General features: G+C 33.3%; 5 protein-coding genes across 7 annotated transcripts in view; 1 reads left to right on the top strand and 4 right to left on the bottom strand.

Annotated features, from left to right (window-relative positions):
• Positions 1-26,554, top strand: part of LOC125815508 (shaggy-related protein kinase NtK-1) — a 177,200-nt gene that overhangs the window by 104,322 nt on the left and 46,324 nt on the right. The gene's annotated exons all lie outside the window — the stretch shown is intronic.
• On the bottom strand, positions 2,618-3,673 carry LOC125816777 (uncharacterized). Its single transcript, XM_049496400.1, has one exon. The coding sequence runs from the start codon at positions 3,671-3,673 to the stop codon at positions 2,618-2,620; it is 1,056 nt and encodes a 351-aa protein (XP_049352357.1).
• On the bottom strand, positions 7,370-8,496 carry LOC125816776 (peroxidase 5-like). The gene is made up of 2 exons (XM_049496399.1): positions 8,284-8,496; positions 7,370-8,134 (listed from the first exon to the last, which is right to left on the bottom strand). The coding sequence occupies exons 1-2, from the start codon at positions 8,494-8,496 to the stop codon at positions 7,370-7,372; spliced, it is 978 nt and encodes a 325-aa protein (XP_049352356.1).
• Positions 14,005-15,111, bottom strand: LOC125815521 (peroxidase 5-like). Its single transcript, XM_049495011.1, has 2 exons — positions 14,902-15,111; positions 14,005-14,769 (listed from the first exon to the last, which is right to left on the bottom strand). Exons 1-2 carry the CDS (start codon positions 15,109-15,111, stop codon positions 14,005-14,007), a joined length of 975 nt encoding a protein of 324 aa, XP_049350968.1.
• On the bottom strand, positions 18,060-22,729 carry LOC125815504 (ATP-citrate synthase alpha chain protein 2). The gene is made up of 12 exons (XM_049494984.1): positions 22,332-22,729; positions 21,522-21,698; positions 21,280-21,441; positions 21,035-21,115; positions 20,615-20,666; positions 20,192-20,306; positions 19,961-20,042; positions 19,366-19,461; positions 19,141-19,242; positions 18,930-19,046; positions 18,721-18,837; positions 18,060-18,244 (listed from the first exon to the last, which is right to left on the bottom strand). The coding sequence occupies exons 1-12, from the start codon at positions 22,428-22,430 to the stop codon at positions 18,173-18,175; spliced, it is 1,272 nt and encodes a 423-aa protein (XP_049350941.1). The 5' UTR covers positions 22,431-22,729; the 3' UTR covers positions 18,060-18,172.

The following is a 26,554-nucleotide window of genomic DNA, read 5'->3' as shown; positions in this document are numbered from 1 at the left end:
AATTGACTTTTATCCGATTGGTCAGCCCCTTTCCTCCGGAGCTGCCAGAGTTGGGAGGTTTGTTACCTTTTGTTGTATATATTCTCATGGGTAGGCTGGGGCCCTGTCCCACCAATCTTTACTACTCTTAGAGGCTTGCAGACTAGTGTGTGGGGTTTTTAGCTACGTTATGGCCATGCTGGCCTATGTTGTTGGTTTGCTGAAGCTTGTGAGCTGTTTGATGTATTGTACTGATATTTACCTATTTTTAGTTTTGGTATAGATATCATGGTGGCCTCAATGGCCCAATCAGGACTTCTGTGCTAGTTGGATATTTCTTTATATAAACTCTTGGGAGTAGCTGGTTTTTTTGTAGATCTGTTGACAAGGGCCTTGCCGGCCGAGGGCTTAGTTTTAAGCCGAGATATACTTGTTTGTTTTCTTAATTGCATGTGACTGCCATGCGCTAGTAACAAATGGTTCAGCAGGGTCGGCTCGGGCCTGAGTTTTGACTTTAGGAGTCAGTTGCGCCACTTGAGTTTGGGGCGTGACAATTTAAGTCTAGTTTTTTGCCTAAGAATGGAGTCTTGCATTTTCAGTCATCTAGTGTATTCTGCTTGAGTCTTGTGAAGATTATGTCTATCATTTTCTGAATCGGAAGTTGAGTATTGTATTTCACAGGCAGCCAATTGAGTTTCAAACTCTTTGACTTTTTGAAAGACATCTCCGATGCACTCCCTAGACCATTTACTGAACTCTTTCGCCACTGCTTTGAGTTTTTGTTGTAAGATCCACATTGAGTTGCCATGGACCTCGGTTTCCCATACATTTCTGACTATGGAAAGGAAATCTTCTTGATCAGTCCAAAAGTTAAGAAATTTGAAATATCTAACCACCCGCTGATCATCAGAAGAATTATTAATCAATAGTAAATTATGATCAAAGCCTTTCTTTGCCAAATGTTCTACTTTAATATTGGGGAATCTGATTGCCCATTCTTCATTGTGAAGAAATCTGTCAAGCCTCATATGTATCCTAGTTGCTCCTCCTCTCCCATTACACCAAGTGTAGATATTACCTACAAAACCAGGGTCAGTCATGCCACATTCATCCATACAATTAATAAAATCAAAACAAGTATTTAGTCTAAAAGGTACACCCCATTTTTTCTCATCGGCTTCCATAATGGAGTTAAAATCTCCACCTATGACCCAAGGGCCATCAATAGTAGTATTCAGGTGTTTGAGTTTGTCCCATAAATATCTTCTTTTGCTAGCTTTAGATCTAACATATACAATAGTTATCCAAAAAGGGGTTGTGTCTCCATGTAAAATGACATGCATAGTAATTTGTTGCCTGCTTTTCGATACTATTGAACAAACTATGTTAGAGTTCCAAAATATCCAAACTTTACTGTGAGAGTTAGAGATGGCATAATCAAAATCAAGCTTTCTCCTAAACTTGTCTATTTTATCGCTTTTCAAGAAAGGTTCTTGTAAAGCTATAAAGTCAAGTTTATAAAGCCTGACTAATTGTATTAGTCTATTAAAAGCACCTCGGGAAGTTACCCCCCTTATATTCCATATAATGATCTTAATCATAAGGAAACTTCGGGGGAGTGAGCAACCACAACTTTATTTTATTTAGCTTCGGGGGCATCTTTGATTCCCTTTCTAGCTTTCCATTCTTTTTTATGCTTATTACCTCTTGGTGACAAACCTTGTTGTTGTATAGCTTGTTCTGTTTCCTGCATAACTGGATCTCTGTTGTCTTTAGGAACTGGAGCAAACACCTCAACGAGACTATCAACTAGCGGATTTTTCTCCAGTTCAAAAGCATCCAATAAACTCTCAGGAACATCTTCATCTGACGAAAAATCATCTACGTGGTCTACACTAATATCGTAATAGTGTTCCTGGTCGGAATCATACCCATTAAGAGGATCCTGCTTTTCTCAAATTTTTGGAAGGATGTACTCCAAACTTCCCAGGTCCACGACCAATTTTCCACCCTTTATTTGCAAATCAGCAGTTTCTGCGATACAAGGATACAAACGGCTACCTTTGGAGCTGCTTCCTTGACTATCTTCAACTTGTATCATTTTATCAAGAGTAATATTAGCATGACTTACCTGGTTATGGTTAGCTAAATCAATTGTCCCAACTTGTTTGGGTTTTTGTTTAGCCCATAACATTTTCTTGAGAACGACGGCTGAAAGTGTTTTCTTCTTCTTCTTCTTTTTGCTTTTCTTTTTTTGTCCCTTGGCTCCAGCCTTTTTTCCATCCTGCCTGTTGAGGTCATGAGTTTGCATTTCTGTCAAAATAGACTTAGTATCTCTATTTTCGACTTTATCCTCTTTATGCTTAGCCATAACTTTCTCTGTGACAACTCATTTATCCTTGTTGTCAGACCCTTCTGCTTGATCTTTATTACTATCATTTTTTCTTTCTTTTATTATGTTCTCCCGGTTATCTTTTATTATGTTCTCCCGGTTAGCATTGCCAAGCTTAGGAATCTGTTTGTTCGCCTTGTCATTGGTCTCGTTTTCTCCTTTTTTCAAATCTGGTCGTTGCATCAATTTATTATCCCTTTTTTGCTTGCCTGTGATTATGCAATTCTGCATATCTTTCCTCTGTTCCTAACCCATATTTCCAGTGCTAGTATTCTCTTGTTGTTTCCCTTTCCCTTTCTTGTCTCTTCTATTGATGACTTGTGTAAAACCATCCTCTTTGTTTCCCTCTTTGTCGTGCATAATTTCTTCAACATTGTTACTAGTACTACACATCTTCTCATTGTCATTACTTTCTTTCAGAGTGTTTTTGCCAATGATGACTGAATCTGTATTGTTTTCTTCCCTGTGACCCTCTTGTTCCTTTCTTCTTGCCATTACATTACAACTATCTTGACCATGGCCTTGCATTCTACATGATTTGCAAAAAGTTGGCACCCCTTCATATTCGAGTTTCTGATCCTGTCCTTTTAATCCAACATTTTCTCCCTCCAATCCTATCCAAACAGAATCTCTCAGAGGATTCATTAGGTCGACCTCTACTCGTACCTTAGCCATATTAGGTTGAGATCTCACAATAGTAGCCAAATCTTCTTTCAATGGAGTACCGACAATAGATAAAATTTGTTTTAGATATTCCCATCTAAAGGAATGGAACGGTAGATCGGGCAGAAGAACCCATATAGGAGCCAGAGAGGTCTCCTCATTTGGATCGAAATCAGGTGACCATTTGAATAATCTCATAAGAGAACCAGCAATCGACATGAATCTCTTGAAATAAACTGTATTAAAATCAACTTCGTTATTGAATTCTATGAAAACATGACGATAATCATATGCCCATATTCTTACTTTTCCTACTAGAGGTTGTTGTTCCAGAAATTTTGATCTAATTGCTTCGATTCTAGGTCGACCCATTGTAAACTTGCCAACCAAGGTCCATTTGCAATCTTGTGCCATAACCCCGTAATAATCTGAAGCTTTAAAAATAATTGCAGGCTTACCATTGTGCATTGTGTGTCTTGCTAGTACAGATGAGCTCATAGATTTGTTAGTGGTCGGAGGACCAGCCACTATTTCTGCTGCGGATTTCTTTGAATTAGAAGCTGCTGACGTAGTCGAAACTTTTGAGGGGTCCTTTGGTTGGGTTATTCGCTCCGTTTCACCAGCCGGAGGTGGTGCCATGGTAGTTGCTTGACGGAGATAGCTCTAAATCCGATCCAACAGGGGCAAAAAAATGTCGTTGAGACTTAAACGGTTCTTTTGTGTACGGAGAGAATTCACTTCTTCTTTTTTGTGAGGGCAATTGGTTTCTCTATGCATAAAAAAGGTCCCCAAATTAATCACCTTAGTTATGCAGATGACTTAGTCTTGTTCAATTCTGGTGATAAGTACTCCATTAAGTTGATTATGAAACTTTTGAACAAGTACCAATTGGCTTCTGGTCAGGAGGTTAACAGGGACAAAAGTTTTTTTCTGACCCACCATAAAATAGATAATCTTCTTAACAGAAGGATTAAAAGATGGACTGGGTTTACTCAATCCTCTTTCCCCTTTAATTATTTAGGTTGTCCTATATATACTGGTGCTAAGAAAATTTGTTATTTCTCTGATATTTCCAAAAAGATTCTTAACAAGATTGCAGGTTGGCGAGGAAGGTTACTTTCCTCAGGAGGTAAAGCTGTAATAATTAAGCATATTCTTCAATCTCAGACTTTGCATATTTTTGCTTCTTTGATGCCTCCAAGCACTGTTATCAAAGAGATAGAAATACAGTTTGCTAATTTTTTTTGGGGACAGAGAGATGGAAAAAATAGCTATCATTGGGCTTCCTGGAAAAACATGTGTTTTCCTACTAAGGAAGGTGGTTTGGGATTTAAAAGCTTAATAGATATTTGTCACACTTTCTCAGCTAAAAGGTGGTGGAGATTGAGGACAAAACTTTCTCTTTGGTCTCTTTTTTTAAAAGTTAAGTATTGCCAAAGGAGTAATCCAAACTTTAAGGTAATTGCTACTAAAGATTCCATCGCTTGGAAGGACTTGCTTTGCATGAGAGACAAGATGGAACAACATATCATATGGAAGATCAACTCAGGTAATAGTATGTTCTGGTGGGATAACTGAACTCAGGTAAATTCTCTTTTTCACATAATTAATCCAAATCCCAAACCTGATAATGTCAAGGTTAACACCTACATCACTAACCATCAATGGGACTTGGACCATATTCAATATCCCATACCAATAGAAACCTTGAACTTAATCAAAGGTACTCCAATTGGCAATAGAGACACAAATGATAAAGCTATCTGGAAATTAAGTAATAATGGTTATTTCTCTTGTTCTACAGCCTTTGAAAATCTGAGAGAAAAAAATGTTGCTTCTCCAATATACAATTATATATGGATAAAGGAAATCCCTTTTAAGGCATCATTTCTTATGTGAAGAATTTTGAGGAACAAACTTCCTATTGATTCCTCAATGTCTAGATTTAATATAAATGCAAATTCATCTCCGAGTTGTTCTTGTTGCAGGATTGCCCAACATGAAACTAATGATCATTTGTTTGCAGTTAGTGACATGGCCAGGCAAACTTGGTCCCAGATATATATCTAGACCACTTGGTTTCAATATCACAGGAAACACAGTCAACTCAATTGTGTGGCATTGGTGGAGGCAACATCCAAAAAACAACCTTCACAAATATATTTTTCTCATCACTCCTATTATTGCATGTTGGGAAATCTGGAAAGCCAGATGTATACAGAGATATGAAAAGAAAAAAGTTACTGCTTCTAACATATGCTTTCAAATTCTTTTTCAGGTTAAAACAACTATCAAAAAGAAGTTCAAATTTATAGATTACACCTGGAATTGGAGCAAAGTATGTCTTATGGCGGAAAACTTTAAAGCAATAATCACAAGCAGCATGATATACTGGAACAGGCCTAATGGAAATAATTGGAAGCTCAACACCGATGGGAGTTACATGAGAAACCAAAACAAAGCTGGAGCCGGAGGAATTGTTAGAAATAGTATTGGGGACATGATTATAGCTTTCTCATACCCTACTTAATGCTACACTAACAATTATAGCGAGGCTCAAGCAGCTTTGATTGGTATCTCTTGGTGTCTTGGTCAACAATTTGAAGCTTTGGATGTAGAACTGGATTCTCAAGTTGTGGTTCGAATGATTAATGAGAGTTGTAAACCATCTTGGAGAATCCACAACCTTATTGAAGACATCAAGAATAAGATTGCTCAAAGAAACATAACAGTAAAACATTGTTACAGGGAAGGAAATGAAGTTGCAGATGCTCTTGCTCAGTACGCTACTACTATACAAGAGCCGATCATTTACTTTCAGGAGTCTAAACTTCCGGCCGAGGTTAGGGGTCTTTTAATAATGAATAAACTTCACTTGCCTTCTTTCAGGAGAAGACCAAAAAAGGCCTCTTTCTGGCACTACGACCCTCCATAATTCATTTCATCGCTTGTTTCTTCCGTGTGCTACATTCTAGGTGTTTTATTTGGGTGCATCACATGGGAGATTAATGACTTAAGATCCTTTTCTGATCATAATCTCTATTAGGATTTTTTTGTATTCTATGATGTAAAAGGAGGTAAGGCTCGATGTCCCCCTCCAACTTATGTATTTTTATATATATGTAGTGAAATGGGGAAAAAAATAAAGAGATAATTATACACTTAAATAAAAGTCCACAATTTTATTGAAAAAATTATATAAATCGGCCCGACTAAGTTCGGTTCGGACGATTTTTCATATTCTTTTGACACCCCTTATAGTTAGCATCAGAACAATTGGAAAAAAGAGGAAACAACATAAAACATATTATTATTGATTAGTTGACCACTCTGATACATGCATGTATCGTGAGTCAGATTATGTGTGCTTTATTCCAGACACAGTGTATCCAAAGCGTAATTAACATGTATCTAGAATACTTCAACTCGTTCGCCTCTCTTCCTCTCTCATTTGAGTTTCACAATTTCATGTATTTGTATATTAAGTATATATATCATGTATTTCATGTGTATCCAAAAGCAATTTCATATGACAGGCTTGATATCAACTTCATCCAATACTATATCTGGTATCAAATATCTAGTGTATTTCGTATCAAATATGATGTATTTGAAGCAAACTCGATCAATGTATCTATTTTATCTGTGCATAGATATATGTACACTGATATCAAATATGAACTGATACGTTTATCAATTACGTACGTATGTCTAAATGTCATCACCACGAGCAAAAAAAAGGAAGAGAGAAAGAGAAAGATGGGAGAGAGGGATAGATAGGGAGGAAAGATGTGAGCAAGAGTGATTATATAACTATTTTAAATTATAATGAAATTTAGGAGATGTGATAAAGATGTTTGTCAAGTAGTTTTTACGCGGACTAATTAAATTGGAAGGATGAAAAAGATAAAATATGTTATTCAAAGGCAATGATGAGATTATATAACTGATTAATTAATTAAGAAATACTTATAATTACTCAATTAATTATAGTGTTTCGGTTCGTCAAAAATTAATTATTTCGTTACATGGGGAACTAGCACATACTATTTGAACGTACGTAGGGCTGATTATCACCCAATTTTTCTCATATAATTAAGAACTTGAGCGTAAGTTTGCAGGTAAATTATATTATACTTAATTTGGATCGAGCCTTTCATTCTACTACCAGGAATAAAGCCAATAAGAATTACATGCATGTATATAATAGTATTTGTGATAAATATATTTAAATTACAATTGGAATGAATCAATTACACTTGAAATGAAATAAAAAATGTGATGATATAATTAAAAAATCAACAAACGAAAAATAAATAAATAAAAATCACTTGATTAATTCACAACCCTACAGTTCTTCCTAATCTCTCCTTGCATCCCAGTCATAACCTCTATGGATCCCATTTTCACCATTGCATCTGCAAATTTATGAGCCCAATTTTCACCATGAATCGCATTACTCCTCGCCATCCTAGCAGTTGAAGGACTGTTCCATAGCGTCTGATCTGAGGTTAACAGTCCTCTATTGTTCTTCAAATTGAGATAGTACTTATTGTCCAACCTATTTGGAGTATCAACATCAAGTGGAGCAATTAGATCGGTGATAGAAGGACGCGGACATCTTTTCATCAATTGTTGGGCTAATCTAGGATCCATTGTAGGATCTTGCGGATGAGTTGAATTGAAAGAGTAAAGTCTATCGGAAAATGAAGAACAATGTGATCTTCCAATAGAATGTGCACCTGAAAGTGTTACCATTTCATCTAAAGAAAGTCCTTTTTTTGCGAAATTTTCCTCTAGCTCTCCAGCATTTAAAGTGGAAGGGGGAAGGTGTGCGGTTGGTTCATCTTTAATAGATACTCTTCCGTCTCGACGACCTGATGGAACTGAATATCTAATGCCTCCAAGCTTAAAAGCACTATCTCTTGCAGCAAATGCAATTATATCTGAACATGAAACTGTTTGTGGGCAAACAGATTCTAGCTCAATTTTTGCCTCATCGATCACTTCATAGCCTCGTAAGCTTGGATTATTTGCTGGATGTTCTTTTTCTGTTGGATTCCCTGGAGTTGGATCCAAAAGGATTGAAGCATCACATCCCTGAATTATTTTTAAAAAAATTAAGTTAGATATTGTTAGTTGAACCAACCTTTTATTAATTTTTAACGTTCACAAAGTCATTGAAAAAATTATTTGGCTCTCCAAATAGTAGCACATGCATTTTCATAAAATGGGAGGAATGTACGTACCCTAACAAAACAATCGTGGAAATGCATCCTGATGATGCCAGCGCCAAGGCCAGGGTTACGAGACACAGCTTTGTTCACTGCTTTTCTTACGATAGATTCTGCATTTGGGCAACTTGAATGATAGTAACCAACCTTAAGAGATGCATTTGCAAATGTAAAAACATGAGTGAAAAAATATAACATGAACAAAGTTGACAATTTAGCACTCTTCATCATTATGTGTTAATAGGGATAAGAAGAAGGGATTTGAAAAGCTTATAATCAGTACTGGCGTAATATATGGTTGCTTAGTTACTATTTATGAAAATGAAGAACTTACGACTGATGAAAGGGAAAAGAGAAGGATAGTGTATTTATAGGAAAGGAATTGAAGCAAAAGTCATTGATTTTACTTGGTAAGATAGATAGATTGCTAACGCGTACGTAATTTCAATAGCGACTGCTTCTTAGGAGATGGCTTAAGCTTTCAAATAATTTTAATGTTTTTTAATTAATTAGCATGGGAACTGGGAAATGGTCTCTATATTCAGCACATTATTTTTAATCCCTTTCATGAAAACGTTTTTGGTGTTTGCATTTTTATTTTTATTTTTTTACATTTAACCATTGTTAACAAATACAATTATTTTTTCTTGGAACACAAAATCAATAAATTGATTTTTTTGTATTTTTATTTATAACAGCTAAATGAGATCTAAACGTCAAATATTAATATACATTTTGCACCTCACTATAATAATCATTTCAATTTTCAGACAAACGTCGTCACTTCAACGATATTTGACTCAATTTGAACGTACCATCCTTTGCCCATGGTCATGCTACCAATTTTATCTCTCAACTGATCAAATAAGTATCATTTAAGCCCCATTTTGGAAAGGATCTTAATTAGCCTTACAAGGTAAAAATAAGGATGTATATATTTACCGTTTGGCTCTAAATAATAAGTATAAATTATAGGAACCACATATTATAAGTACTAAATAACATCCTATCCTAGTTTTTTATTTACCAAAAATTCCTTAAAAATGATGTTTGCGGGATACATAGCGTTGTGCACGGGATACATTAGGTTTGATACATTCCACATAGCGGGATACATAGTGTTGTGCACGGGATACATTAGGTTTGATACATTCCACATAGCGAGATACATAGCGTTGTGCACGGGATACATGAGGGATACATAGCGATTGATACATTTCACATAGCGGGATACATAGCGTTGTGCACGGGATACATAGGTAAATAAGGAATTTTTAAATTTTTTGAAACAAGTAGGGATAAATGAATACTAAGATAAGTAAATGAGTGTAGTTAAGTAATTTGTCCAAATAATAAACTATAGTTTTCTGTTAATATTGTTGAATTATTTTGATTACGCCGAAACACCTATAAGAACCAATAATTTATACATAAAAAAATCAAGTAAGTCAATTAGTATTATTGTAATATTTGTATTTCTGACCGTGTATTAGGTATACATTAACAAGGAAGAAACATGCATGATTCAGTATAGCCAACAGGCTGCTCAATCAAGAAATTGACCTGCAGACTAGTGTTACACTAGTGGCCAAAATTTAAATAGTACTTTGGTTTAGACTAAACGATGACGTGAGCAATTACAATTTATTTATTTATTTATTTATTTGAAACTGTATATGGTGTTTTGATTTTGGAGTCATATAGTAATACCAAAGTATTTATTTATTTTGTTATTTACATCGTACTCTTGTCATTTTTTATAATAACAATGTGCTCTGCAATGACATATATATACACTAGATAAATTATTCGTACTTCTCACGATATTGGACTGTTTTATTAAATTTATATTTGATCATTCGATAATATTTGTATTTTCGATATATATACTACATTGTCAAGAACATTTTATCTCAAGGCAAGACACTCCTCCAATATCTTAAAGTGCTTAATTTTTTTTATTTTCGTTTTTGTTATACAAAAATTATGAGTCAGAAAGAGATTTTAAGCATAACAAAGAAGTCTATGAAAATCTCCATGGAAATAGTTGGTCAGATATAATTTTTTTTTTAAAATTCCAAGAAGTTATAAAGAACAATATCAGACGTTAAAGAAGACACCAAAAGCCTCGAACAACACTCCCAAGTAAAGTGGAACATTGCATCCATAAAAGAACATAGTTAACTAAATTCAAAGGTCCTCCACGGCTCCTTTCTTATGAACCTCCATCAATCTCTCTTTTATTATTGTTGTTGTATCATGTATATGTTAAAAATGACCCTAAAATTGTTAGTATCATAAATGTTTTTCCTCATTGTCTCAAAATAGTCATTACTATTGCTTAGGTTTCATATCACCGGCCCCAACTTATTTAAAATTGAACTTAGTTATTGTTACGGTTATAGTATGTAGTTACAAAGAATTAATGCAATTATCAACCAAGCAGTAGGTGACATCTGAATGGAACTGTTCACAACTGGATATTCTAAATCAAAATTTTGACACATAACATATTAAAATCTTACAGCATAATTTTGTGAGCACTTGAACTCACAAATATCCACAAATAATAATAAAGACGACCTTACTTTCCTAACAATCAAGAAGAAAAAGGCATGTTGCTTACCATATTTTTCAAAAAGATAGTGTGTCGGGCTGTATCCAAGTTTACAGTTCACAAGTTGAATTTAAAGAAGCCAAAAGAAACAACTATTACTTCTTTATCAAAAAAACAAAAAAGTTTATCAAAAGAAAGAGTTATCACTACAATAAAAATGATCTTTGACGGCAATTAATAGCTTAATTGTCGCTAAATATGTATTTTAGGCAATTGATACTCTCTATAAATGTCCCTAAAGCCTATAGCAACATTGAATCTAATAAAAATTAACTTATGATGGTAAATGGTCTAACACTCTTCGTTAATGTGCATATTTATTGTCAATAAAAAATATTTTTGTTATAGTGTATTTTGGACATTTGTTAGTTTCAAGAAAACTTGATCTCTTATTATGCCCAAAAAGAAGAGACGATGAATTAGTTAACTTGCGATAAAAGAAGTGGATTAATTGTCTCTATACTAATATTCTAGGAAGAGTGCAATGTCATACAAATGTTTGTACATAAGAAAAAACAATCAAAATAACATACTAACTGTGGCAAGCAAGAGAGCAATCTGTTTGGTTCTTTTAACAAACTTCATCATTGGTTCCGTATTAGTTATCACATATTTGTTGTTGAGTGCTATCAAATATAGCATAGGCCACAAGCAATTTCCCCAAAAATTATATGAAGAAACTTGTAGAAAGGAACAACAGAGAAGGTAAATTTTCAATCATCCTCACTGAAATTTCTAACAAAGTTAAAAAAAGTCACCATTATAGCAAAAAGAAATTGCAATAGATACATGAATCACTATGACTTACAATAAAGATTAAGCTTCATGAAATAGAAGGAAGAAAACTTTGAGTAATGAAACACATTTCATAAGAAGCTTAATTAATGTATTTGAATTCGACTCCCCTATAGCAATAAAAACCTACAAATAATAGTGACAGACATAAAGTTTTGGTTCTAAAAAATCAAATATAATGAATTCAACCATTTCAGTAGCGTTATGAGTTGTGGACTGAGAGGTGAAAGAGTAGTAATGTAGCATTGCAATTGAATCAATTTTCTTTGTTTATATAAAGAAACCTGCAGAAAGGGACAACAAAGAAGATCAATTTTCAATCACCCTTGCTGAAATTTTTAACAGAGTTAAAATAAAGTCACCAAAATAGCAAAACAAAATTGTCATAGTTACATGAATCACTACGACTTATAGTAAAGATTAAACTCCATGAAATAGGGGGAAGTAAACTTTGAGGAATGAAACAAACTTCATAAGAAGATGAATTAATGTATTTGAATTTCTCTACCCTGTAGCGGAAAAAACCCTACAAATAATAGTGGCAGGAAATCCCTCTATTTAAGACAACAAAGGGTAGTGTGAAAAATGTTTTTTGTGCCTTATCGGAAATGTCACAATTCTTGAGAAAAGTTACAACCCTTATGAAAGGTCACAACCTTTCATAAAAGTCACATTTTTTCATAAAAGTCACAACTTTTCATAAAAGTTACAACTTTAAAATCACAACTTTTCATGAAAGGGAAAGGCTAGTTTTGAAAATATATAAACTAAAAGGGAATTTTGGTTTGTGATGGCGCCACGTAGGTGGGCCTAGGATTCTCTATTATATATAAAAATAAAATATATGATAGTATTTATTTAATTTTAGTAAGTTTTCATATATATTGTTATGCGTAATGAAAACGCTAGCGAATATGTTCTCTATTCGCCATCGTCGGGTACGTTCCTTTCATCACACATATAAATATCTTTTGTTTGGGCTCTAATATAAGACTGCATTTCTATCAATATTATTGAATCTTTTTTTTTACTACCAAAACGCCAGCCACGTCATAAGAACCAAAAGGTAAAAAAAAACAAGAAAGCCAATTATTAAATAAAAATTTTGACCGTGTGTTTGCCAGCAGGAAGTTCAATCAAGAAAGTGGCCTGCAGCTTTACACTAATGGAATAATGGGTAAATTTTAATACTTTAGTTTGTATTAAGAGGTGGCTGAGAATTTTTTTTAATTTATTTTTTTAACAGTTTAGGCGAATCTAAAAAGGTGGAAGTTTTTTTTTTTAAAAAAAAACTTCTAATTGACCTATAATATGAAAGTCAAGCCAATACTCAAAGATTTTACCTACTTAATTACTTCCTTTTGGATTGCATCACAATAATAGGACAAAAACTACAAGGATGAAAAAAATAGATGTGTATTAAAAAGAAACGATGAAACTATATAACTGATTAATTATATTATGAAATACTATAATTAAAAGGGTAACATGATGATTATATTAGGCAATGGTTGGATTAATCCTTTCTTGGTGGGGTGATTGTGGTAGCTCCACATACTCATGCAAAGTCCCTGATATTTCCATCGAATTTGTTGACGTTGTAATTGCAAGAACCATTTCTGTTAATTGCCATGGCCACGACGAAGAATCCATGTAGATATAAGTAGTCATTTATAGGTTTATATATATGTGCAATAGAGATATAGATGCACAAGATTTGAGAAAATATGTGATTGAGTAACCCTATTTATAATGATAAAAAATCAAATTTGATAAGTACTATAAATTATATTCTAGAAATGTTTCTATTATTTAATCGATAAATTAATATTTATTAATTAAAGGGGTGTTATGATATTCAATAAAGGTTAATTTCACATCAAAATCATTATATCTTACTATTTTATGTATCATATTTACTGAATTCACATAAAAATAAATTTATTATTTATAAAGTACAATGTATATGCATGATTCATTGTAATATATTTTTGTTAAATAATTCATTGTAAAAGTAAATTCATTATAGATTAGTGTTTATTGTTTCTTAATAATCAAATATTATTTATTGTATTTTTACTAAAAAGTAAAAATATTGATTGTATGATGGTGAAAGAATAAATGATATAAGCAACATAAGAAATTTCTTGAAAGTATATTCAAAAGTGACTTCTCATTTAAAAAGTGTCACAAAATAAAAACACAAATTTAAATTACAATTGGAAAGAATCGGTTACACTTGTTCTTGACATTGAAAATGAAATAAAAAAGTGATGATACAATTAAAAAATCAACAAACCAAAAATTAAAGAAAAATCACTTGATTAATTCACAACCCTGCAGTTCTTCCTAATCTCTCCTTGCATCCCAGTCATAACCTCTATGGATCCCATTTTCACCATTGCATCTGCAAATTTATGAGCCCAATTTTCACCATGAATCGCATTACTCCTCGCCATCCTAGCAGTTGAAGGACTGTTCCATAGCGTCTGATCTGAGGTTAACAGTCCTCTATTGTTCTTCAAATTGAGATAGTACTTATTGTCCAACCTATTTGGAGTATCAACATCAAGTGGAGCAATTAGATCGGTGATAGAAGGACGCGGACATCTTTTCATCAATTGTTGGGCTAATCTAGGATCCATTGTAGGATCTTGCGGATGAGTTGAATTGAAAGAGTAAAGTCTATCGGAAAATGAAGAACAATGTGATCTTCCAATAGAATGTGCACCCGAAAGTGTAACCATTTCATCTAAAGAAAGTCCTTTTTTTGCGAAATTTTCCTCAAGTTCTCCAGCATTTAAAGTGGAAGGGGGAAGGTGTGCGGTTGGTTCATCTTTAATAGATACTCTTCCGTCTCGACGACCTGATGGAACTGAATATCTAATGCCTCCAAGCTTGAAAGCACTATCTCTTGCAGCAAATGCAATTATATCTGAACATGATACTGTTTGTGGGCAAACAGATTCTAGCTCAATTTTTGCCTCATCGATCACTTCATAGCCTCGTAAGCTTGGATTATTTGCTGGATGTTCTTTTTCTGTTGGATTCCCTGGAGTTGGATCCAGAAGGATGGAGGCATCACATCCCTGAATCATATAAAATTTGAAGTTAGATATTGTTAGTTGGACTAACCTTTTACTAATTTCAACACACAAAATCAAAGAAAAAAATTGATTGACTCTCTAAACAGTAACAAGTTCACATAAAATGAGACGTACCCTAACAAAACAATCGTGGAAATGCATCCTGATGATACCAGCGCCAAGGCCAGGGTTAAGAGATACGGCTTTGTTGACTGCTTTTCTGACAATGGATTCTGCATTTGGGCAACTTGAATGGTAGTAACCTTTCTTAAGAGATGCATTTGCAAATGTAAAAATAGTGATAAAATATAAGATGAACAAAGTTGACAATTTAGCACTCTTCATCGCTATGTGTTATTACAAGAAGAAGGGATTTGAAAAGTTGATAATCAATCAGTTGAGTAATATTATATTGTAATGATGGAGGGGAAAAGAGATGGATAGAGTATTTAAAGGAAATTAAAGAGATAGAAAGCACAAGTCTTTGATTTTACTTGGTAAGATAGATAGATAGCTAACGCGTAATTTCAATAGTGACTGCTTCTTAATTAGGAGATGGCTTCAACCTTCAAATAATCTTTAACACTTTGAAGTATTCTTAATTAATTAGTGGGAACTGGGAAATGGTCTCTATTTCCAGCTACATTATTTTTAATCGCTCATATTTAAATATTAAATAAAGTTCGAATTTATGTTTTATCCAATAATGTAACCAAATTTACTCGCTAATTATATTGTCTCTCAACTCCATGTCTCCAACAGGCTTTTTGTTGGACAACAATTAAACTTCGTTATAATAACCCTTTGTTTTTATTATAATGATCTGATTTTCTCTAGAATCGATTTTTAATGTTACATTTTGCTTCTCTATAACAATATTCAAACTATATATAACAATAATAATATTTACTATAACGGTAGTGTTTTGTAAAATTACCCCTCTATATCAGTTATATACAAATATTGTGTAATTAGAGTAATATTTTGTAAGAGCTATATTATGTAAATATTTTTGAAGTGCTAGATTATGTTTGAATGTCAAACACAGTAAAATTCAAGTATGAATATCTAAAAATGATAAAATTGTATTTAAATGGCGTTCTTCAGTTATGATCATATTTTCACGAGAAAAGTTATAGGTTATTTGTATTTGCCTTTCTTTTTACCTTCATACTCTTTCTATTTGGTTAGATTGGTTATAAATATATTCCTTCTTAATTTTTGTTACACAAAATCATTAAACTTAGATTTTGCTTACTTTTCTTTATAATACTCCGTAACTAAATAAGATCTCAACGCTAAATATCAGTGTATATATATATATATATATATATTATTAATTATTATTGAATTATTTTGACTACGCCGAAACGCCTTAAGGAAGCAAAAACAACAAAAACAAATGCAAGAAAGTCAATGATTACTAATTTATTGTTCGTTGTAATATTTGTATTTCTGACCGTCTCTGTTAGGTATTAATATACTAACGAGTAAAAAACATGCATGATCCAGTATAGCCAACAGGCTGTTCAATCAAGAAACTGACCTGCAGATTAGTTTTACACTACTGGGCAAAATTTAATATTTTAGGTTGAATTAAATGGTCACGTGAGAGATTACAATTTATTTATTTTTGAAACAGTTTATGTGTTTTGATTTTGGAGTCTTATAGTATACGAAAGTATTTATTTAGATTGTATTCACGTCATTTTTCATGATAATGAAGATGTGTGTAAGTTTAGATCATTCATTTTGCAATGACATGTATAGAGTATTTTGTTAGATATCAAAATTTTGAATATCTCATATTTTTTGGATATTCATAAAGAGATCATGAATACATCAAATATTGTCTTTCTCAAATAAACACATTGAGTACCTCGTAAACACTGGAATATTCATAAAGAGATCAAGAAATATATCGTACTCGGACTCTTCTAATCTTCTTGAGAATCAAATACTTCAAGAAGATCAATCCAAATAAATCCCAAGAAGATCTAAATCATCTTATGGATATTTGGACATTTAACTTTGAAAAAGAATAATTACCTACATATTTGCAAAGTAATCGTATTTGTTGAGGACAAACTTTCAGAGTTGGGCGTTTGTTTGGAACGATTATTCGTTTGAAAATCCCGTATTATTCTTTTCCTTACCATAATTTAAATCATTAAATAGTTGTATTTTGTCGGTCTCAATTTATGTGACACTTTTCAAATTTAAATTATTTTTAAAAAAAAAGTCTTTTTTTTTCTTTTACATACTCACAATCAAAATTAAATTATTTGCCTCTCTAATATGGCACAGAGGGAGTAATATTTGTTGAAGGAAATAAAGAATACCGAAAAGAATAATATATGCACGAATGACCCAAAAAAGAGTATATAGGAAAAGAAAATATGTGACAGAGCATCATTATTATTTATAAAAAACTAGAAAACCAAATTAAGTTAGGCTTAAACTTAAAAAAAGAAATCTGATAACTAGACATAAATTAAATAAATAAATAAATACGAAGTAATAAAACGGGTAACATGATAATTATATTAGGCAGAGGTGGGATTGGTGCTTTCTTGGTTAGGTGGTTGTGGTTGCGGTTCCACTTGCAGTTGCTCAACAAACACATGCAAAGGCCCTGACACTGCCGTCGAATTTGGAACCCTATTAAATGCAACAATCACTCGCGTGAACTTCCATGGCGACGACGAAAAATCCATATTTACCTTGCAGACGTACGTAGTCATTGTTCTAGATTTATAGAGATTTATGAAAATATGAGATGGAGGACCCTATTTTATAATAATAGAAAATCAAATTTGATTAGTACTAGAAATTTTATTCCAATACGAATTGGACAAATAAATTTGGTCTACTTCCATTTAGACTGACCTGGCTCTGGCTTAGAAGACGGAATTTCATGAGATGTAACAGAAGTCGTAGAGATAAAAGTAGGACTAAGACTAAATGACTCAAAACTAGCATTGAAAGTAGGTCCCTCTAGGAGAACTGAACTGCCTTGATCTGAATCTCTGGAACTCACAGAAGACCAAGGCAAGTCCACTCTCAATTCAGCATAAGCTTGGGATCTTTCTTTCCTAAAGCAACTAAATCCTATACAACTTAGGTTTCTTGATTTATTTGTACTTTTACTAATTAGGGCGTTTTCGATATATGTATATTTTTGGAATATTTCTAAATACGTATTACTATATTACACACACAAAAAAAAGTGTTTTGCTGGAACAGGCAGATGTTCTCGTACAGTTAGTTTCCAGGCAAAACAAAAGGATCTCAATTATTCTTAAAGGTCCCAATTGTAACAAAACAATATCAAAAGGCAAATTAAATATCCAACAAAGTTTCTTCTTAATTGCAAGAATGCAACACAAGTCTTCTGATTTGGCACTTACGCTTCAGACATAATGCAATCAATTGCCCCTTTGCAAATTCCAGTCATTGTTGCCTCTGGTCCATAAACCTGCAATAGTAGAATCGACACCAATTATATACCTTATCTCTTACTTTCCTTGGATATGAAAATTTAGGAAGTAGGCACATATATTGTATTAATAACAATACTGGTAAGAGCATCTTTGGAAGTTCATGTTCCTATATTCTAACTGGAACCTGTTGTAGTCTAGATGTCTGACCTCAAACGATCCTCAGACATCTATGAAATGGAATGAAGATGGACCAAGCTACTTATGAATGTAATCACCATGGTCGGGCTAATTAATTTAGTTGGGAAGATGTAACAATAAAAATAGAATGCCTAGTATCAAATAAAAGCAAATTCAGATCAACAACATCCCTTCATCTGTGGCATGTGTGGTTAGTATCTATGTTGCTTGAATCCTCCAAAAATGTCAAAGTATTACATGCTATAATTGAAATTCAGGGACTGTAGTCACAGTAACACTTGGTATAAGAACTTTGCCAAGTGTGATTTCATACCTCAAGGGGAACTCCAAGTTCCTCTCCTAGGGCGCGCATTTTTGCTAGACCAGTCTGATAATTTGGACCACCTCTTCGTACATAGATATGCATTCTAGCCGCTTTTAGCTTGGCTTCCTGTTCGGATTTAAAGGAAAAACATTATTTACTGCCTCTTATCTATAGGAAAAGTAAAAAACTTCTAGTGTAAATAATAGCGCACAGCCAACCTTCTCCCTGAGAGCCCGAATAATCCCATTGAAAGTAGCAGCTACATCAGTGAAGTTAGCAATACCACCTCCAACAATCAGAGCTCTCTTACGGCCATCAGGATTAGCAGTAGCACACTATAAAAACATCAAAGCAAACACCGGTTAAGTTAAAATAGGACAAGCACCACATGAGCATGTTGACCAGGAGAGAGAACAGTCAAGCTCATACATCTAGAACTACTCGAGCATATTGCAAAACCTCCTCTTCATTTGGAGCTCCACTATACTCGGCATAGTTACCAAGCTCAGAGGCATAGCCTAAATCCCCTACCTGGTTAAGACGTCAAAAACAGAGTATATAAGCAGTGAGCTATTTGTGTTGACATTTCATGCAGGAGGAATAATGACAAGATAGAAAATATTTCCTTGCATCACAAGTTCTGAATATACTTACAGTATCAGCATATATAACGCTTGCACCACCTCCAGCCACCATTGTCCAGATACGACCTTTTGGGTTCAAAACTGTAAATTTTAAAGAGGCACTAGTCTGCAAGATGTCAAGACAAGACAGAATTAACAGAAAAGCTGCAGATACTATAATCCAATTCCAGTAGAGCAAGTATCATCAGGAAGACCAGAAAGCTTGGCAGGAATGATAGCCAGCCACCAAAGCTCAAGGATAAATCTTTTTAACCTTCAGAAGCATTCAAGACTTAAAAAAATTTCAAACATCTTTTTCCCAAACCCTAACCACCCACAAGTCTGTATGGCACCATGGCTTCAGCACAGAATAAATGGTGAACAATGTAAATTATCACTAATAAACCACTCAATGCTGTTTAAAGGCACGATTTTCTTGGATTATAATGGATCTCTAAAGCAATGCATAAAGTTCCTCCAGTAGTTCAGTATCCATAATACTTCATGACTGAAAATCCAAGATAAAATTTCTTCTCTAACAAAATAATTTCGACAAGAATAAACAAGTAAATCTGATAACTCAGGCAACAAAACACCCTTGGATTAAGACAAATAACTGAACTTACTTTCTCATCCAAAGAGTGAATGAAGCTTTCGGTAGGGCTCAAAACTCTTCCAAAGGGCAGAGGAAACTCGATGCTTCCCCACCTGACAAGGCACAGAGGATGATACAATAGCAAACTGTTTAATAAATCTGGAAATACACACTGTTTTTTCTTCAGACTCTCCCAAGAGAAAGATAAAAAAACCCAAGAATAGGCACTTCAACATGCGGAAAACAAGTGAAAATCACATACTTCTTAAAATTTTTGAAGGCTGCTGTGTCATCCAACTCTCCCCTCATATCCAATGGGTAAGGCTCCCCATTTACAAGCGTAAATGGGTTCATCTCTATGAAACTAAAATCGAGATCTGGGGAATATCAAAGACAAAGCGACAGAGTTGCATAATCAATGAAATAATATTTGAGACTAATGATATGAAAAAAACTATTTCAGTTTAATGAAAAAACTAGCTTCTAAGAACAGGTCAATGTTTAACATAAACCAACAGGAAGTTTATTTTCATCTTCATCTGCTTATATAACAATAAACTTAATTATGTTTTCCTCGTATAGTCACTGGCAATTAGCTAAAAGATAGCACCAAAAGATAAAAGAAAAAGAGAAGTATAACATAAATGCATGCTAGAAAGATGTATCATCGTAAAGCATGGCATACCTTGAAACACATCAAAAACACCCATAAGGAAATTGCCAATCTTTCCCCGTACCTGAGTCAACCAGAAACTTAGGTTAAGTATCATGATGGTTAATGAGATGTTAGTCGTCAAGTGCTTTAATCTTCGAAGTCAGAATATTTATCAACACAAAGGTGAAAGTCCAGCAATAAGTAGACCAATATATAAACTAGATTAATTATCGAAAATAGATACACAATAATACAACCTAAAATAATAATCCTTAAGAATTGCCAGCAATACACAATATGATAACACACTTTTTAAGTGTCTGTTATCCAAGACCTTGCTCTTAGAAAACCATTCCAGCTATTATGACGGACAGATCATGCTGGCCTTATCGAGACTGATGACTAAAAGGAAAATAGAAGTATAAAACAAAAACTAAAATTTCAGTTCACCTCCAAGGGGAGAGTAGCAATCAGTGGAGCACACGCCTCTAGGGTCATAGGTTTCTCTGTTGGAAGGAATATTGTCTTGACCTGTATGTTATAGAAACAAATAAAATCTTGTTATTACAGGGGAAAAAAATATAACTTGACTTTCTAGATATTACCAGAATAAATCGAGTTAACCAGTTTAGTCAAAACAAAAAAATAGTTGTTAGAGGAGGCAACAACAGTTAAAACTTTTTGAACCAACTAACCTTGTCCCAGTTCTCTTCAATCTCAATGCCTCCACATTCTGAAAAGCTAATTGTGCACCCCAACCTTTCAGAGACTATGGAAAGGTAATATTCTTGGTCATGGGGAATAAATGGTTCAACAATAAATGTTGTTATAGGTGCCTTGCAGCCACCCATTTCAACCTAGAAAAAAATTCACACGTAAGATGACTATAACACATAAGAAGCAGTAAAAGATTCAAAATACTTAGCCCTCTGCTCACCTCCACACCAAGTCGTGTTTTTACAAACTCAGCAACTCCTGCTAGATCCAGATTCAAAGCTACCAAGCCACTCTTTCCACGCTTACCAAACAGCATGTCTGGTTTTACAACCAGCTTTGTCGACGAAAGCCATGGTTCTTTGTTTGTTAACTCGGTAAAATCTGTAGATTCTGTCACCTACCAAAAACCAAATAAACATGAGAACTCCGGCAAGAAAAATATCTGAAAAATAACGACAAATGATCACCTTGGAAAATAATCTACATAACCAAATATCAGTACTTCATGTAGAGTATATTCCGTAGTACCAAATACAGATGCACGCCAAGCTTCTTTCAGATTGTAAAGTACATTTCATTTTCATTGGAGGACTCTATAGTAGCTTAAAGAGGTGCTTTCCAAGTAAATCTACAATAGGCAGATAACTATTCTAACAACACACGATTGTCCACTCAACAAGAGCTTCCACAAACATAAGGATCATTCTTTGCATTGGAAAATACATCATGACCTCTACATATCTTCACAAACACAATGCATTCAACATAACAACAAAGGAATCATTCAACTCTAACGTTCGGGATAACAAAAATAGGGAATAAGTAAGTAGTGAGGAACAAAAGGAAGCAGGGGACAACGGATTCGAGCTGAACTGATCAAACAACAAACACCCAGATAAGAAAAAAGACGCATAGATCAAAAACCACTTGCAAAAGATCAAAAGAACAACTCCTAACCGAAATTCCGATTAAAATTCGACAGTAACAGTTCAATAACTTAAGTTTAAAAAAGAAAGAAAAAGGAATTTACTTGAGCAGAGCAGATCTGAAGATCGATTCCAGCAAGGCGTTTCAAATGCTCCTTTAGAAGCCTCTTTGAATCATACTCTCTGATCTTCTTCCTCGCCATATTACTCTGTTTTCCTAACAATCCAAACAAACGACAACTATCTCTCTCTCTCTTACACAAAACAATTATACAAACAGTTGGTGGGTATATAATTGATTACAAAAAACAAAGATCTAAGAGTAGGAAATTAGCTTAAGGTAGAAGAATTGTGGGTATTCACCAAACTGGTGAGTGAGATGAATGAGCTGAGGAGGAGGGGGGTGGGGACAGGGGATTAGGTAGTTGGGCGTTTTTAACAATGGAACATACTGTATTGGCAAGAATGATGCTGCCTCATTTCATAATCCAAATAAACTTTTCTTTATTTGCCTTCTATTAATTAAATTAAAATCCCATCATTATCTTATCTAAATACTAAAATATTATTTAATGTCTTGTACTTTTTAATATGTCATGTGAAAAATTAAAATTAAAAATTTACTAAAAACAAATTTAAAACTTACCTAAAAAATGCGATAAATAAATTAAAATGGAAAGAATATCACCTCTTTTTAACAATATTAAAAGCTTTTTTGATAATGACTATCATTGAGATTTGAACTTATTAATATCTTATATCGTATGTTCTAACGTATCATGTAAGACAATGTAATATAATGATATTAAGTTATTCAATTTTTCTTAAATTTAGTTGCAAGTGGAATTTTTCATCTTCAAATTGTCAATCATTCACGAATACAAATTGTATTTTATTGTTGATATTTTAACTATTACTACTATCTTACTAGTAAGAAAAAGATAGAAGAGGAATGTGTTCTGGTTATTTATTACTTATACTATTTTTTAATGTTCTTTATTCATTAATTATATTGATCTAATTCTTAATATCCATAGGAACTTAAATTAGTAGACCAAGTTCACATAGCTTGAACACGATTTTAAAACCTATTCAAACAATTCAGCCTCAAAAGTTCAAATTTAAATAATATATAATTTAAGAATGAATATATACAACAATACATATATATATATATATATATATCTTGTTGTTAAACGGTAATTGGATATAATGTATGACTAATATAATTTTTTTGTGATTTTAAATCACAATTAGCCCTACCTTTAGATAATAAAAAGTGCATTTTAACATCGTAATTCATTGGGAGGAAAATTACTCATATTAGATATTTTCACATATAAGCATGTTTCGATGTTGATTAATAATATTTTTATATTATTTTTATCAATAATTATGGTAAACTAATCCAATTAATTAGGTGTAAAAGCAAGTGTAGATTAGTTTTTCACCACTCGCGAGTGGATTATTTTGTTATCTAACGTTGCTGACATTATTTGAGATTGGATTTTATCCTAATAAAAAATTTAGTAGAATAATTATTTGCATAGACAAGTAAATTCTTTTCAATTGCAATTGATCTTAAAAAAATAATTAATTTGTTTTTCATTTACTTCGTTATACATATTTTAATAGCGTCTTTTAAAAAGAAATTCTTCTCTAATATTTTTATATCGATCCAGTAAAATACTCTTTTGGGATTTTTTATTTTTTTTTACTTAAAACATAACTAGACAACAAGCTTACAAGTTTAAGTTGTTGACAAAGAAAATTATGTTGACACTTAATTATTCTCCTTTACGAGTTAAGTGAAATAAAATCCACATATGTTAAATATGATGGTAGAATGGGTATTGTTATGAACTAAGTCCAACTCAATGTAGATACTAATATTATACAAGTTGTTATTGGTCGACAAGAGCTATTGGGCCGAGAACGAGCAATAGGGCCAAGTTAATTTGGGATCTAGGTTGAGCAAGTGGACATGAAATGGTTCAATAAAAAAAGGCAGTGATATGTGATTTAGGGATTATGCAAATTGTTGAGAAACAATCCTTCATGAAAACCCTCTTTAAAGCCTATATCGTGTCGTTTAAGGCACAATAACCGTCTTTCATGTTAGATTCATCGTTGGACCTTGTTACATGCTGAAAAAGACTTATTTCTTTGAGTCTATGCTCTTCATCTCCCTTCTAGTTATCTTATACAATAGTTTTTTTGTTGGTTCCATTTTCCGTTGTAACTTCAAGTTTAGTAATTATAATATTTGAATGTTTTCATTGTGAAATTGGAATTGTTACCGGTATTAATATTTTTTTGAATTGGAAGAAGTCTTTAGGATAGTGATGATAATTGAATCTTAGGCTTCACTGTATTTAGTCTATAAATAAATGCATTTTATGTTCAATTTCAAACCCCCTTTTAAAGATTTTATTATTATAATCCAATATATTTTTCAATCACTGGAACTATGTAGATAAACTAACAATATGACCACCGTCAATACAGATAAAATCTACTTTAATGATTCTATTTTGAAATGTTCCTTTATCCTCAATAATTTTTCTTTGTGCGCGAGTAGAAATGAAGATATGCTTATTAAATGGTTCATGAATTATTTTCTATTCTGCTATATTACATAAACAACATCATGTGACCTTCAAAAAATTTGAAACCTAAACAATAGAGAAAAAATGAAATGGACCAAATATATAACTAAATAATATTATTTTACTAATTTTGTACGTTATGTAGGATTCGTTAATACTTCAATTAGCTGATGTTATTATTTTTTCGTGCATAGCATATGTAAATAGTACGATGTTCGACCCCTTCAAATTATACTTTCAATACTTAACAGATGGAGTCCAAAATAGAATGTGCGTTGTTTAAATGGAACTGAATTATGCATTTTGTATCTAAGTTGTATAAAAAGATAATGTAAAAATGTAAGATAACTAAATCGTAATGTCAGTTAATTAAGTCATTAACTAATCCATACATGGCGATAGTGGTACTATTGTGACACTACCACAACTATTTCTTTAGCAATTTTTTTTTATTAATACTCTATCTCCTTTTATGTCGTAAAAAAAAGAGGGAGAGATTAAAAGTAGCTATTTTATTAAAGATGGTGTTACTTAGTATTCTAGGGGTCATTATGTAAATACTAGAAGTTAGTGGATTAGATGGAAAAGAGTTAGTTAGAGGTAGTTACATTAGATTCCTTTCTTAATTGTATATATAGGTACAGATCCTCTACAGTGAGAGATTAATGGAGTTCATATGAAATTTCTACTTCTCTTCTCCAAGAACATTCTAGGCTAACAGAATTGCTCTTCAACCTATCTTCTTCTTGATAGTTCACATGGTATCAGAGCGGTGATCGAATCTGTGCTTCAACTACTCGAAGTAGCAAGAACATGGCAACCATTGACAATGAGCTACCAGAAAAGTTGAGTCATAATCATCCTCTCTTCTTACACACCATTGATAATTCTGGTGTTCTGCTCAGTTCAATTCAATTGACTGGAGCCGATAATTTTTCTGTATGGAGTCGAGCGTTAAAAATTACAGTTATAGGTCGGAATAAACTTGGATTTCTTGATGGTTCTTACAAAAAGGAGTTATATGGCCCTAATTTGGTGAATCAGTGGGAACGTTGCAATGCAATTGTATTATCATGGATCATGAATTGCGTTTCAAAGGAATTACTTTGAGGGATCGTCTACTCTACAAATGTTTCTGCTGTATGGAAAGATCTGACTGAACGCTATGATAAAGTCGATGGATTTCGCATCTTCCAATTGCACAAAGAGATTGCAACTATCAGTCAAGGTACAAGTTCGATCTCAACATATTTCTCTAGATTGCGTGAAATGTGGGTAGAATATGATAGCATAACTCCTGTTCCTAGTTGTGAATGTGTGAATTCAAGTGAATTTGTGAAGTTTGTGCATAATCAGAAGCTGCTTCAGTTTCTTATGGGGTTGAATGATTCATATGAACAAGCTAGAGGACAAATTCTAATGATGGTACCTCTCCCTTCCCTGAACAAGACTTATTCACTTTTGATTAAGAGAGAAAGCCAGCGTACCATCTCTCAAACTGCCAGTAGTTCTAATTGTTCTGAATTAAGTGCTATGTTCACTATTGGTAATATGTCATCCCCAGTGCCTAGGCCAAAGTCTAGCTATGATCCAAATGCATTCTGTGACTACTGCAAACGGACAGGTCATACTCAAGCAATTTGTTATTAGCTGCATGGGTATCCACCTGGATTTGAAAAGAGGAAGAAAGGCCCTAACAACACTTTCCAAGGAAGAGG

The sequence above is a fragment of the Solanum verrucosum genome, unplaced genomic scaffold, assembly GCF_900185275.1.
Source record: "Solanum verrucosum unplaced genomic scaffold, falcon-dt-bn FXZP01000261.1, whole genome shotgun sequence".
Classification (NCBI taxonomy): Eukaryota; Viridiplantae; Streptophyta; class Magnoliopsida; order Solanales; family Solanaceae; genus Solanum; species Solanum verrucosum.
Note: the sequence above shows the minus strand (reverse complement) of the source record. Positions and strands in the feature narration are given on the sequence as shown.